The sequence below is a fragment of the Lactuca serriola genome, chromosome 4 (genome assembly GCF_051521515.1).
Source record: "Lactuca serriola cultivar US96UC23 chromosome 4, Lser_US96UC23_V15, whole genome shotgun sequence".
Taxonomy (NCBI): Eukaryota; Viridiplantae; Streptophyta; class Magnoliopsida; order Asterales; family Asteraceae; genus Lactuca; species Lactuca serriola.
This window is the reverse complement of record NC_136411.1, coordinates 302,663,212-302,678,332: the sequence shown is the minus strand read 5'-3', so window position 1 is coordinate 302,678,332 and position 15,121 is coordinate 302,663,212. Positions and strand designations below refer to the sequence as shown.

Sequence of the window (15,121 nt, the reverse complement as noted above, 5' to 3'; positions counted from 1 at the left end):
TTTCTACGGAGACCTCCTGGTGGGCTTCATATACTGCCGTTACAAATCAAATGGTGTAGGAGGAATATAATGGTAAATGTTTAAAAATCTTGGAAGTAAATCAAGTTAAGGGTTGAAGTTTAAGAACCTTAGACGATTGCAATGCAAATATAATGCAAAACAATGTAGTATAATGTAGTTAAGTATCTAAGCTTATATAAGGTTGTTAGGTATATTCACTTTACCTTATATATATATATATATATATATATATATATATATATATATATATATATATATAAGCTAGGAATAGTAAAGTTGAAAGTGTGAGGTTGCAATTCTATTTTCTTTTACAGTAATTTTATGTCATTATGTAGGTAGTTTGTGTACAGGTGGCCTCACCGTTTTATCTACCAATCAGGCTTCATTTCTGGCTTTATCAACAGTAGATAACATCCCCATTCCAGTGTTTCCAGGATCACCGACTCAGGGTTCGCCGATTCATCATTTCAGAAACGTCTCCATTTCCTGTTTCTCCCTTGCAACGTCTTCTTCAACATCTCTGGGAATCCTTCGTTCTCAAAACCTTTCACCAACACAAACAGTTCCTCCATATTATTTCTCACCATACACATCACTGTCACCGCTATTACTCTCCAATCAAAAGGTTACAGAACTGTGGATTATCCACCGACAGTCTCTCCTCTATCTTCTTCTAATTCCTCCACTTCCCGCCGCTTCTCCAAAACCCTTTGATCTCTATCTGAACTCATTGGCATCCTTTCTATCACTAACCATCACCGTGGTACCAAATCGACTACCTATCTATTCACTTAGAGGTTGATGTCTGCCTTCCCATGGATTTCCAGGGCAAAATCATAGAGGTGCTTCCATGGCGAAGGGTGGTTCGTCTCTGTACCAATCTACCTCTTTCCTTCGTTCTTTGATTTTCATATTTCCGTTGCTATCAGTGGTGTCGGCTACCACCGTCGACTGCTACCGACACTAAGAAGCCGACCAAACCTAAAGCCTAACCATCACAGCTTGCTTTTGATTACTCGATTTCTTTTTTCGTTTCTGCAGACAAAGATGGGTGAAGACATATCTGGAGGAGACGAAATGAGGATTAGCAAAGTAACATTTCTATCTCTCAGTTACTTATTACATATGAAAAATCATAATCTAATTTTCTTTTTATATCCTATATCCAGTTGTCGTTTACTTCTAGGTGAGGTAGATGATGTATTATACTATTACAACAAATGCTTGGAGTCTGAGGAAATCATTTGTTTGGATAGGAGAATGACAATTGAAGCTGTGGATGGCCTGCAAAAGGCACAGATAACTAACCACCTTTGATGCAGGTTTTCGCATTTGCGACATTTAAACTAAATCACCAATTTGCCCTTGGCAGAAAGTGTCTGGTTATTTAAAGCTCTGCAGAGGGAACTATCAATAGGCTCTTATTCATAGAAATTACTTAACATGAAAGGAGGGGCTCTTCTTGTGTTATGTGATGCTCTACATGTAACATGAGTAACTAAGAATTGAGAATGTGGGCCCCATGAGTCATTAGTTCATTTAGCTGTTACCATACGTGATGCCTTCAGAGAAAATATGGAAGAGGTCGGTGTATCAGCTGCTGTTGAGGTTTATTTTTTCTTCATACTTTCTTATCTCAATAACGTATGAAAACAGATGAAGTACCCCTTAATAACGTAAACGTTCAAAATGATGTTATATATATGCTTGTGCCCACAACCTGTTTGAAGAAATGTCTTTTTTTTGTTCATCCGTCTGTATGGAAACTATTTGTTCCTGTTGAATTGGGATTGAATGACAACATCATCCCCAGAAGAAACCACCAGTAAAATAAATAACACAATCTATTTTTCCCATACTTTAGTCACTAATAAGGGTATTTGTGTCTTTTGACAGGTGGTGAAGTTTTAATAAGAAAAAGGGTAAAAAGAAGATATAGGTAGATGATTACCCTAATTCTTTTTTGGCAGAAAGATTTTTCGAAATACGCTGCGTAAATAATAGAAGGATTGAAAATAAACCAGTAAATGTAAAAATGAAAGTACAGAGGTTTGATTCTTCTAATGGTTATTTGTTTTCCGTTGTTCGATTTTTCAGAATCTCTTATTCAACCTAGACAGAGGCGCTGATCGTATGACAATAACATTGGTTTTTACTTGACTTGCAATCTACAAGCAAAGCCAGTCGACTTTACCCTTTAAACATTTTAACCCCCGAATAATCAATAAACTATGTAGTCGACGTACACTCCTTTTGGAAATGGTTTAATCGAAATCCGACCCCGCAACACGGTGTCACCTTTCTAGTTTTTATAAAAAATCTATAACAAATTTATTAAAATAGAAAAAAAGGATAAAAAGATAAAAAAAAATAGTGAGTAGATATTTGATGGAATGAAGTGTTAGTGGAATAGTGCACCAGAAAACACATCAAACACAACTGAAAACGATGTCGATACGGTCGAAACTATTTCAAGAACATTGGCGGTTAATTTCAGTTTCGGTGATCGGAATTGTGGCGAAGTGCTTGAGAAACATAGCAAAGTCAAGATTATTATCAAAGATTTAAAAAAAAGGTAATCATCTATTTGAAATCGCACATCCAAACACGCTAAGAATTCCGATCTAGCAAAATAAACAAAATAAAATTCACCTTTTACTGTTATCAATGATTCCACGAGTTGAAATTTTATCCAAACTAGTGAAGAGGCCCGTGTGTTGCATGGGTCATATTTTTTTTTTGGTTGATGTTTCGTGGAAGTAGATGTTGCAATCATTAGCAGTTTATGGTAGGTATGAACAAATGAAAATACAAGCTATCATGGACAACACGTTGCTATTTTCGGTAAAACAAAATGCAAGTATGTTACTATTACATGAGGGTAAGAGAGTTAGGATTTTTTTTACCTGAAACACACATAAACCACTAGTTTTTAGGTGATAATTGCATGTTTTGCAATCTATTCAATAAGAATCAAAGAAAATAGGTGGCATCTTGGCTTATACACCATTAACTAAGTTATCATGACATGAATCACTACCATTAGAACCGTAACGACTTCTTTTTGAAAAATGAATCCGTGGAAGTTGTATGTTTATGATCCATTAAAAAAAAAGCAATCTCACAGTAAAGTCTAACTCAAAGAGTACAAAATTCAAGGGTATTTGATTAAAAGTATTGTTCAAGTGATTAAAAAGTCATAATAGTACCCGACTTTCATGAAGTTGAAGTTCAAGCGCAACCTCTCTTCTGTATCTTCCGCAATAACTTCCTCTAAAAGCGACAAAAAGCAAATTTTTAGGGCTAATGCTATAAAACGGAACAAAAGCAAATTCAAGGGTACGCTTGATATCATTTTTTTTTTTTTTTTGTAATTTATGCAAAAAATACCTTTGCATTTGGAAATATTCCTCTTAGAATTATTTCCAGAATTACAACTATTGCTCAAAAGTAATATATATCATCATGCTACTATTCCTTAATTTCACCTCTCAAAAGTCTTCCTTGCAACAAAAAAGTGTGTTATGACTCCGAATTTTCAACTTTTACTAATGATGTCATAAAAACTGCAAAATGTTCCCAAAATTCATCCCCATGTTTAACAAAAGCAGATGGCAATTAGCGAAAAATATTTTTGTAATAAAATATCAAATCTCAAATTTAGAAAAACTCTACTTTTTTCGCCTTTTACTGAAAACCCATTATACAATTTGTTTTTAAAGAAAAGTTATTGAATATTTTTTTTGTTTATTTACGCCATTATCTGTTAAAATAAGTTACTATGTTACATATGTTTATTAGTAAACAAATTAGATGTGTTGAAAATAGTCTCTCAACAAAACATTCCAACCCAAAACATCCTAACACAGGCCAAAACAATCCGGTAGTAGTCATGATATATTACAACAATTCACCAAATATGATTATTTTAGCTACTATACTTAACATGAAAGTTCAAAATATTGACGTCCCTCACTCAAAAATTATAAACCACTAAAAAGTTCAATGTAATAATTATGAGTAACTATATTTCAACAATAATGTCACAAAGATAAGGTAGAAAATGTTGAAAATATATAATGTCAAAGATGCTTATTCTATTTAAACTCAGGCAAATAAGTTTGATGCTAAAGACTTCATTTGCCTACAAAAGTTATAACTTATTTTTTTGTGAATTATAAGGGAAAATGAACAGGTAAATGATACAACCCTACTGAAATTGGATTGCCATAATGCAGAGCAATGTTCCAATTTCTTTCAGAGTAATGATTTAACTTGTTTATAAATTAGCACTGCATAAATATGCAAAACCAACAAAAATCAATTCTGTATGTTGTTATATTGCAATATTAGATGATAGGAACTTAATTTTGACATGATATCATAGCTATAGTTTTTTGTTAAAAAAGGCATAACCAAAATAATAGGTGTATAGTATGCAAACTCATAATCCAACAAATTTAAGGTCATTAGAAAGGTAAACCTCCATGTTTATTGTGCCCACACACATCCTTGATCCTTCAGTGTATGTATAGTTTTTACATGACCTTTATTTACACAAAATTATTTACACACAAAAAAATTATATAATTAAATATAGATCATTATCGCCATGATTTTTATAATAAGATACTAACTTTCAGAACTTCGTACTCCTTACCCTTAAGATCAAGCCAAATTATGCCTATATACCTGAACATAACAGAACCGCTTACACTTCCCCTCTCAAACGTCAAGAGATCTTGATCTCTGTAGAAAATTAATTAAAACATATGTTAATGGTTATCAATAAGAAACTCCCCACATTTGACTTCTACACCAAAAGTTACGTTTCCATTTAACAAAATTTGCCACTCATTTTTAAATAGTTAGAAAGAATAAAAAACCAACCAACTTTGACTAAATAAATCCTCCACCCTAGCCTTTAAATCCATTCATGAATCAAGAAAATCACTAGTGGTCGAGTAATGATAAATCAAACGAAAAGGAAGAAAATGTAATACTAACCATATCAAAGTTATGAATAAAACAAACATCTTTTTTCTAATAGAATGAACAATTATATATTTTATCTTAGTTTGAACAAAAGAATATCGTTGTGTTGTGATGATCAATAAAAGTATCAAATCCTTATGATTACACAGCAATTTACTCACAAAAGTAAACTGTACAGAAACTGTAAATATTTATACCAAGTCAAACTGCATCTTACTTTTTTTAGTCGATATCCCCGCTAAAAAAGAGTAAGAAACCAAGTGGAAATACAGAGACGTGCTTGAAAGTTGAAACTCAGCCCACTTCCATTTATCTCCCTGACAAAAATGGTAAATATATATGGTAAATATTTTTCACAACCGTTATGCCTTAATACATAACTCGTAATTAAACTGTTATAATTAAGTGAAAGACACATGCAACTAGAAATGCGATCTGATAAGTAAATTTACATTCCTTGACCAAACAAGTGGTCTGGCTTTCTCCACAGAAGTCCAAAAGTCTTCCAGCCACACCCATCGCCATCTCACATTATCTTCTATCTTCTTAATCTGCTTACGATGATCATCCAGATTCATCTCATCCAAATTTCTTCGCAATCATTTTAACTTTGGTTAACAAAGATTTGATTTTTATCAGGATCCTTCAATCATACCTTCAATGGCGTCTTCTTCAACTTCATCCATTCACAAGATCTTTAAGTATGATGTATTTTTGAGTTTCAGGGGCGAAGACACTCGTACGAACTTCGTTGACCATCTTTATCATGCTCTTAAGCAAAAAGGCATTCATACTTACAAGGATGACGAAGAAATCAAAAAAGGGGAAAACATCAGTGATGAGCTCATCGGATCCATTGAAGACTCCAAATTCTACATCATTGTTTTCTCCAAGAGATATGCCTCTTCATCTTGGTGCTTGAATGAACTTGTTAAGATAATGGAGTGTCAGAAGACGAACGAGCATACCGCTTACCCTGTTTTCTATGATGTGGAGCCTTCGGAAGTCCGCAAACAAGAGGGGGCAGTGGCAGACGCCTTTGACAACCTTAAAAATAAAGAGGCTGCTGGAATATGGAGAGAGGCTCTCAAAGAAGCAGCGGATCTGGCTGGGTGGGAGTTGAAGAACACTGCTGACGGGTAATTCCTTCATTAGATCTCTGCAATATTTTGAATCTTTTTGATCTAGTGTATAACCTGGAGTCCTGGATATAAATGGCTCGTATATGGCATCTTAGATTGTCAAATTTTAATACGTTATTTTTCATATGTTAATTATAGATCTGAAAATGACTGGTCATATGGGATTTTTGAGTAAGCTAACTGAATCTTCTTTAAAATGTAGGCATGAAGCTAAATTCATCCGAAAAATAGTTGAGGTGGTTTCACTAGAGTTACGTTCCATTAGTTTCAACATTGATGAAAAGCTAGTCGGAATGGAGACCCGGATCAAAGATCTTGTACCATCCTTAGAGATTGGTTGTGACGATGTGCGCATGATCGGGATCAAGGGCATGGGAGGTGGTGGAAAGACAACTTTAGCAAGAGCTGTTTTTGATCACATATCCTTTCATTTTGAAGGTACAAGCTTCGTTGAAAATGTCAGGGAAAAAGATTCTTTGTCCGGTTTAACGCAGTTACAAAATCAAGTCCTTTCAGATGTCTTAAATGATAAAGACATCAAAGTAAGTGGTGTTTATGAAGGGAAACACATGATGAAGAGGAGGATGCCAAATAGGAAGGGTCTTGTTGTTCTAGATGATGTTGATCATATAAACCAACTTGAGGCGTTAGCAGGTGATCCTAACTGGTTTAAGGCGGGAAGTGTAATTATCATTACAACAAGAGATGAGCAAGTGCTGGTAGCGCACCGAGTGAAGTTCATTCATGATGTCAATCTGCTATCATATGAGGAGGCAATTTGCCTCTTCAGTAGGTTTGCATTTGGGAGAGATATTCCAATTCAAGGGTATGAAGAGCTATCAAGACAAGTTGTACATTACGCGGCTGGTCTTCCCTTGACGATTAAGGTTTTGGGTTCGTTTCTTTGTGGAAAAGATGAGCTTGAATGGATAGATGCCCTAGAAAGACTAAAAACGATTCCGGAAACACAAACTTTGAAAAAGTTGGAAATAAGCTATATATCTCTAGAGGAGGATTACAAGGAAATGTTTCTAGATGTTGCATGCTTCATGAAAGGTTGTCCGAAAGATATTGCAATCAAAGCGCTTGAATGTTGTGGGTTTCATGCTAGAAATGGTTTAAGAGTTCTTCAGCAAAAATCTCTTATAACTATTTATAAGAACTATGATTATGATCACCTAGGCATGCATGACCATATTGAAGAAATGGGCAGGAATATTGTTCGTCGTGGGCACCCGGATGAGCCTCACAATCATACCCGATTGTGGATTAAAGATGAAATTGAAGAGATATTAGCTAATGATTTGGTAAGGATAATGTGTACTTATATTTGGTAAAAAAAAACAACAACACATTTATAGTTATTATGACACAAGTTTCATGGTGACTTCTTTTGGATTGCAGGGTACTAAAGCAACAAGATGTATACAATTCTTCTCTATGAGTTTCAATACTCATTTTTCTATAAAAGGTCTGAGAAAGATGAAGGAACTTAGATTTCTTTTTGTTGATGGACATTATTCCTGTGATTTGGAGTTTAGTATGGCCGGCTCAGGCTTCCCAAATGCTCTACGATATGTGGTTTGGACCAATTACCCTTTTAGTTCTTTACCCACAACGTTTCAAGCAAATAATCTTGCTGCACTTCAAATGCATGAGAGCAGAATTGTACAACTTTGGGAAGGTGGAGAAAGTAAGGTAAAATTATGGTTGATCGATTGATCTGTATGGTTCATTATATAATGTTATACATACATTATTTTGTTATTACACCAATATTCATTTTGTTTTTTTTAGGTCTTTAAGAAGCTCAGATTTCTTGACCTCAGTTATTCAATGTTGAGTACCATTGACCTTGGGCTTACTCCAAATCTCGAGACGTTGACTCTTCATCAATGCAATGATTTAATAGAATTTCATATGACCGCTGGATGTTTAAAGCTCACCTCTGTCGACATTAAAGGTTCAAGGTTGAGTGCCCTTGACCTTCGGCTGGCTCCAAATCTTGAAAAGTTGCTTCTTTATGAATGCAATGATTTGGAAAAACTTCACGTGGCCAATGAATGTCAAAAGCTCACCAAACTCAAAATTAGTCATTCAAAATTGAGGACCCTTGACCTTGGGATGACTCCAAATCTCAAGAAGTTACATCTCAATGACTGTCATAAATTGGTAGAACTTCACACTCCCATTGGATGTCTAAACAAGCTTGTCCATGTAGACTTAAGTGGTTGTTTGAGTTTTAGCTCTTTTTTCTTTCACAAATATGAATATACTTCTTGTAGTGTGGATGAATCACTTGAGGTTGGTCCTTCAGCTGAATTACAGCTGATTGCAGAGACCATAGAAAGATGCCCGCTTCACCCTGACAATAACTTACCAAAGTTTCGGTTTAAGTGTTTTTATGAAGAATATCGAACCTCATTTACTAGAAATCTTGAGATGCTTCTTTCTGTAGGTATATGTGCTTGCACAAACCTTGAGACATTTTCACAAAGCATTTGGGGGTTACGACATTTAAGAAAGCTTGAACTCAAAGGCAGTTTTCTAGAGACGGTCAAGGATCTTGATCAGTTAGATTGTCTGGAGGAGCTAATTTTGTCATCTACAACAATTAAACATCTTCCAGATAGCATTTGTATGTTGAAACATTTGAAATCTCTTCAACTTATAGATTGTCTGCTACTTGAGAGGTTACCTGAGGATCTTGACCGATTAGAATGTTTAGAGGACCTAACTTTGTCATCTACAACAATTAAACATCTTCCGGATAGCATTTGTATGTTGAAACATCTGGAATCTCTCAGACTTGAATTCTGTTGGCTTCTTGAAAAGTTACCTGAGGGTATTGGCGAATTAGAAAGTTTAGGGATGCTCACTTTGTCATCTGCGAAGATTAAGCATCTACCCGACAGCATTTGTATGTTGAAACGTTTAACTTTTCTCAAACTTGATAATTGTTTCTTTCTTGAAAAGTTACCTGAGGAACTTGGACGTTTAGAACATTTAGAATACTTACATGTACGAGGTACAAGCATAATTCATCTTCCACAGAGCATTCTTTTGGTAAAAGGTCTGTGGTTCATCGGGTCGAGGGAGCTTCTTGAGTCGTGTGGGTTTACATCAGAGATACATGGCTCATTATCTGACTGCTACGTACAGCTGTCAACAGGAGAAGTGTCCAGGGATAAATTTTTTGAAGCATTATTCTTTTGTAACAGGTACTTTCTGTGTTCTTTATTGATCATGTCACACTGATTTAAATAATAAAATTGATATGACGGTAACTAAATTTCACCCACAAATCAAAATTAATAATTAAAAGAAAATAAAGTACTATACATGTAGACAATGTTCGTCTTAATTTGTTCTCTTCTCTTGACTTTTTCTCTTAAAAAGCTAAATTCAATGATTTTTGCAGAAAAAAGACGCTGAAAACGTTGATTAAGCTAAATTTCAAGGGACTTTGTGGTGGGGATTCCTGTTGATTGAAGCATTGTTACTAGTTGAAATCAATGTGAGACTTCTTCAAAAGAAGAAACACATAGTGCACAATGAGAATGAGTTGGAAGTGATCTCCATTAGAACCATGGCTCAAGAGATGTTAGGTTGGGACTTTCCAAATGTCATTTGAACTGCAAGATTTTGATAATAAATTCGTTCCATTCTTTATTTAATGGAAAAATCAAAAATTGATCGTAGGTCTTGTTTGTAACTTTGTTTTTAGACTTAAAGCTTAATGCTTTGTATTTTGAAATATTATTTTAGCTTACCACTCTGATTTTTCATGGATCAACCCAAACCGTATCCTGATTAACAATAAGATTGTAGTTTTGAAAGTTATGAATAATCTCATATGTGTGTTGATTGCAACCTTAATTGTTTGTGAATAGAGTTTTGATAGGTTTCAGGTTAAAAGTTGCCATACAATCTGTAGAAAGTTGTTACAATAGGAAAAATGTTCTGCTATGTAGAGTGCACATAATGCAGGCACCCACAACATGATGATTTTGAGAAGCTCTGGAGGCCCAAAAAAGTCATTTCACAAAGAACTATTGTACTTTCTCTGTTTTCAAGCTGAATTGACATGGTGGTCTTTTTGGTCTTGTTGTAGATGGTAATAATTATTTTTTAGCCAAAAACCCAAAAATTAAGTTAAGTGGTCAGTCTCTCGACTTTGGAAAAGGTTGATATGATGGGTCTCTACTCTCTACTAATCCAGTGACTTATAATAGAAAAAGGAAATTTTCCACATTAACTTTCTTCATGTTATTTTATAGAGGGACAAGTTTATTGTTGTGTGTATGCTGCTAATAGAATTGGACATGAAACATAACACACTTTTCTTTATGAACTAAATTTTTTTTTTGGAACTAATCATGGGTAGTGATGGTATGTTAACTTTGTTTTTTTCTTGTTCCCATGTTGAAATCTATCTAGTGTTCCATTTGCTATATCAATCAAAGTATAATGTTCTAATAAGAAAAAATTTGAATATTGAAAGTACATTGCTACATTTGGTAGATTTTCAAAGTATTATGCTGTAATAAGAAAATTTTGAAAGTGCATTGCTATAACTGGTAGGAGTTTTACTTATTAGAACCCTATAGTTTGAAAAGGCACTTAAACACATATTAATTCAATCCTTTTAATATCAAGAGTGGATTAAATTCTAAAATCTAGGCGTAAAAAAACAGCTTTTAAACAGGTTTAATAAGAGGTCTTAACAACCATTGATGCTTGTTCCTTTTGATTTTGGTCCTCCATATACAATGTAAATGAAATCACTAATAGCTGCAAAATGAAATATAGAAAGTTTCAACTAGGAGCACCACTAAACACCCACACCCTATTTTCTCTATTCGGACATTGGAGGAGATTATATCTCAACACGCGTACCTTATTTCAGTCTGCCCTAGAAAGGGTAAACGATAGAAATAGAGAAAAAGATCATCAGTATTAAGACAAATTACCTAATTAGTCAACAGGCGGAATGAATCGTTAGGGGAGGGTTCATACCCATCTAACGTCTCAATCGAATTATGTCCCTTGCGGCCCCTGTGAAATCAAAAGCGTTACAAACACTGAATAAAGAACTAGGAAGAATCACAACACATAATGCTTCAAGCTTACCTCCCAAATTCGGCCATTAACCCCGTGTAAAACCATATATTTTGATTCGAGAGAGAGTTGAGGTTTTGAACATGAAATTAAATTTAAAGAGTAGAGAGATATTTAGCCATTGCGCGTAAAATAGATCATCAGATTATATAGACTTAAAGGGTGTTTAGCAAAGCTTATTTATTTAAAAAGCTTCCAACTTTTTGACTTATTAAACCCCTTAGGGAGAACATTGTATTAACACCAATATACATGAATTACAATATGTTACAAAAGAGACCCCTATATTTACATAAATGAATAAAAAGAGATATAAGTATAAGATTAAATTACAGAAATGGTCCTTGTGTTTTTGTCAAATTCTCAGTTTTTGTCCCTAAGTTTAAAATTTGATCGGTTACATCCTTATGGTTTGTGGAAATTAAACTGTAGGTCTTTGGTCCATATAAAAAGACCAAATTACCCTTTCTTTCTTTTTTCTTTTACTTTTACTAATTTATTTTATATATATATATATATATATATATATATACTAGTAGGGTACCCGCGCGATGCGGCGGCGCCAGCTAGTTCCTTTCGGTAGATAGTTTTCATACGGCGATTAATTTCTTTTTCGTGTCAAATAGTTCGTTTAAGCATTCTGATGGATTGCTTATTCGACGATTAGTTTTCTTCTGGTATGATGTTTTAGGATAAAGGAAAAGTGTTGGTAGTTATTTACCTAAAACTACTACTTTGTAGTTCACAGAGTTCTAATAATTATGACTAATCTATAAGTACTAATAGAGATCTAAGTTGTAGTGTTTCTAGCTTTATATAATGAAAAATGGTTAGTAAGTTATGAAATTTCCTATGAAATTTGTAGACATGTCTCTACCTTTTGTTTTTTTGTTTCTTGTTTATTTTAATCAATAAATCTAATTTACTCCTAAGCTAAGACGTAATTCTATCAGTATGTTCACGACGGGACATGAACCCTGACCTCAATGAGAGAAGACACCACTTGCTACCGCTAGGCAAAAAGTTTTTTAAATTTCTTCTTGAAAACCTAGTATACTCATTAGTTTCTTTTTAGACTAATTACTCTATTTTTTTTATTCCTTTTATCTACTTTAAATATAATATAACAAATGAAAATATGTTAAGTAACGACATCCTACAAACAAAATTTTAATATTAAGTAACTAAATGCTACAAACAAAATATTAATATGTTAAAAATATATAACTTTTAAATAATTTTTTATGCTTTTTACCCAACAATATATAAAAGTTAAAAAAATCTTTAACATCTTATTCATGAATAATCTAAGAGTCGAAAACTATAAATCAAAATTATGACTAATATATAGATATTATAACTAATATTTTAAACTTTCTTTAAACAACCTAACACCTATATTATATCCGGTGGTCCAATATTTTATTAAAGTTTGTGAAAAATAAAACTTTATTTTTTTAAATGGTTAATTGATATATTGTTAATCTTTTGAAAAAAAATTAAATTGATATTTTTATCTATTCATTTAACTTTCGTTTTCATATGCCGTTGAAACAAATGTTTATTTATATATAAACAGATCTAAACTTACTATGTTAAAATGGCCAAGTTATAATCAAAATATTAAAAATTTCATATTATTCTAAAAAATCATAAATCATGGATGATTTTTGGATTTACCTAAATATAAAATAATGTTTTTTTGATTATTGATACTTTTTACTTTGTATCATATCTCATCTTACACTATATTATAATAACTATTTTTTTATGGGCTATATTATTTTAGATCAAACTAATTAATAACACAATAATAAAACTGGTTTACAAGAATGAGCATAAATGTTCTCTTTCTCTCAATCATCTTCATCTGCTGTTTTTTTCTATATCATTCTTTCTACTTTCTTAATTAACTTGTGTAAAATATAAAACAAAAGATAAATTTTAATCATATATTGACAATCAAGCAAAAGATAATCTATGAACATAGTTGGACATTTGTTGTTGGGTCATAAACACCATTTCATGGCATTTCATAATACCATTCCAATTTACTGGATTTCATTCTACCATTCAACTCAACCAAATAATTTGAAAGCATTTCATTGATTATAATTTTAAGAAACGAAATAATATATTAATCATGTTAGTTTTAAAGTATTAAATTAACTTTTTAAATTGTCTTGTATCAAAATTATTCAATATATTTTTTTAGTTAACTTTTAATCATTTTAATTTATTAAAGTAAACTAACATTAAAAATATTTGAAATCGTTAGTATTTTAAAGATATTCATAATATTTGTTGAATAATATTATTTTTAAAACAAAATATATATTCTATTTAACAGAGAAGTAAAAAAAAAAAAAAATACGTCTTTATCATACATATACCCTCCTAAATATGGGAAAATGACTTATTAAGGTAACTAACTATTTTAATTGTCCATATATAGGTAATGTTCTTTTTTTTGTACACATTAAGGTAACTAACTTGTTTTGTTTGTTCACATTTAGGTAATATGACCGGCTATCACCTGTTTTTGCTTATGTGGCATCCACCTGGCATTACGTGGCATGGTGCATATATGGGAAAATGACTTATTAAGGTAACTAACTATTTAAATTGTCCATATATAGGTAATGTTCTTTTTTTTATACACATTAAGGTAACTAACTTGTTTTGTTTGTTCACATTTAGGTAATATGACCGACTATCACATGTTTTTGCTTATGTGACATCCACCTGGCATATGACTTGAATACGTTACACCTACGTGGCATGGTGCATATTTTGTCTTCATTCGATTACACTATAACTGTGTCATACGATTCCACCCCTAATTCTAAACCCTAGATCGATAGATGATGGCTTCTTCTTCCTCATCTTATTCTTCAAAATGACAAGATGAATTTCAAGCTGATTATCGATTGCGGTTTACCATCTCGTGTGAAGATTTCAAGAACTCCTGCAACATATTCAACAATATTGATTTACCATCGAGTTTTAACGAACTCTAAATTTTCTTCCATGGTTGTCAGGAGTTCTTGAAATCTTCACACGAGATGGTAAACCGCAATCACATGGATGATCAGCTTGAAATTCATCTTGTTGTTTTGAAGAATAAGATGAGGAAGAAGAAACAAAACAAGTCATATGTCAGGTGGATGCCACGTAGGTGTAACGTATTCAAGTCATATGCCAGGTGGATGTCACATAAGCAAAAACATGTGATAGTCGGTCATATTACCTAAATGTGAACAAACAAAACAAGTTAGTAACCTTAATGTGTATAAAAAAAAGAACATTACCTATATATGGACAATTGAAATAGTTAGTTACCTTAATAAGTCATTTTCCCATATATGCACCATGCCACGTAATGCCAGGTGGATGCCACATAAGCAAAAACAGGTGATAGCCGGTCATATTACCTAAATGTGAACAAACAAAACAAGTTAGTTACCTTAATATGTACAAAAAAAAGAACATTACCTATATATGGACAATTGAAATAGTTAGTTACCTTAATAAGTCATTTTCCCCCTAAATATTGTAACCCTAAACTAACCAAAGCGGCTTCCAGTAGGGATGAGCATCGGAACCGGGTACCTGCTTTCGGAACCGGAACCGCCTTGGAACTGCCGGTTCCGAAACTGGAACCGCTTAAGCGGTTCCGGTTCCGGTTCCTAAAGTTACGGAACCGCCTTAAGTGGTTCCGGTTCTGGTTCTCATTTTTTAGGAACCGCTACCCGCTGGGTACCCGCCGGAACCGGTATATATATATATATATATATATATATATATATATATATATATATATATATATATATATATATATT

General features: G+C 33.0%; 1 protein-coding gene and 1 long non-coding RNA gene across 3 annotated transcripts; both read left to right on the top strand.

Moving 5' to 3' along the window:
- The first annotated feature begins 376 nt into the window (after positions 1–376).
- On the top strand, positions 377–2,332 carry LOC145097228 (uncharacterized). 2 transcript variants are annotated; one of them, XR_013704281.1, is made up of 4 exons: positions 377–1,113; positions 1,191–1,629; positions 1,918–1,960; positions 2,119–2,332. It is a non-coding gene; the product is annotated as an uncharacterized LOC145097228 (long non-coding RNA). The 2 variants fall into 2 exon arrangements; XR_013704280.1 differs by lacking the exon at positions 2,119–2,332 and having other exon boundaries at positions 378–1,113; positions 1,918–2,085.
- Positions 2,333–5,676: 3,344 nt separating this feature from the next.
- LOC145097224 (TMV resistance protein N-like) lies at positions 5,677–9,954 on the top strand. The gene is made up of 5 exons (XM_079034753.1): positions 5,677–6,155; positions 6,361–7,465; positions 7,563–7,856; positions 7,956–9,379; positions 9,580–9,954. Exons 1-5 carry the CDS (start codon positions 5,677–5,679, stop codon positions 9,644–9,646), a joined length of 3,369 nt encoding a protein of 1,122 aa, XP_078890879.1. The 3' UTR covers positions 9,647–9,954.
- The last annotated feature ends 5,167 nt before the right edge of the window (positions 9,955–15,121 follow it).

Excerpts from the sequence above, each read along its gene's own strand:
- LOC145097224 (XM_079034753.1), top strand. The coding sequence starts at position 5,677 with ATGGCGTCTTCTTCAACTTCATCCATTCACAAGATCTTTAAGTATGAT. Across the intron at positions 6,156-6,360 it reads TTGAAGAACACTGCTGACGG|GCATGAAGCTAAATTCATCC; the intron begins GTAATTCCTTCA and ends TTTAAAATGTAG. Across the intron at positions 7,466-7,562 it reads AGATATTAGCTAATGATTTG|GGTACTAAAGCAACAAGATG; the intron begins GTAAGGATAATG and ends TTTGGATTGCAG.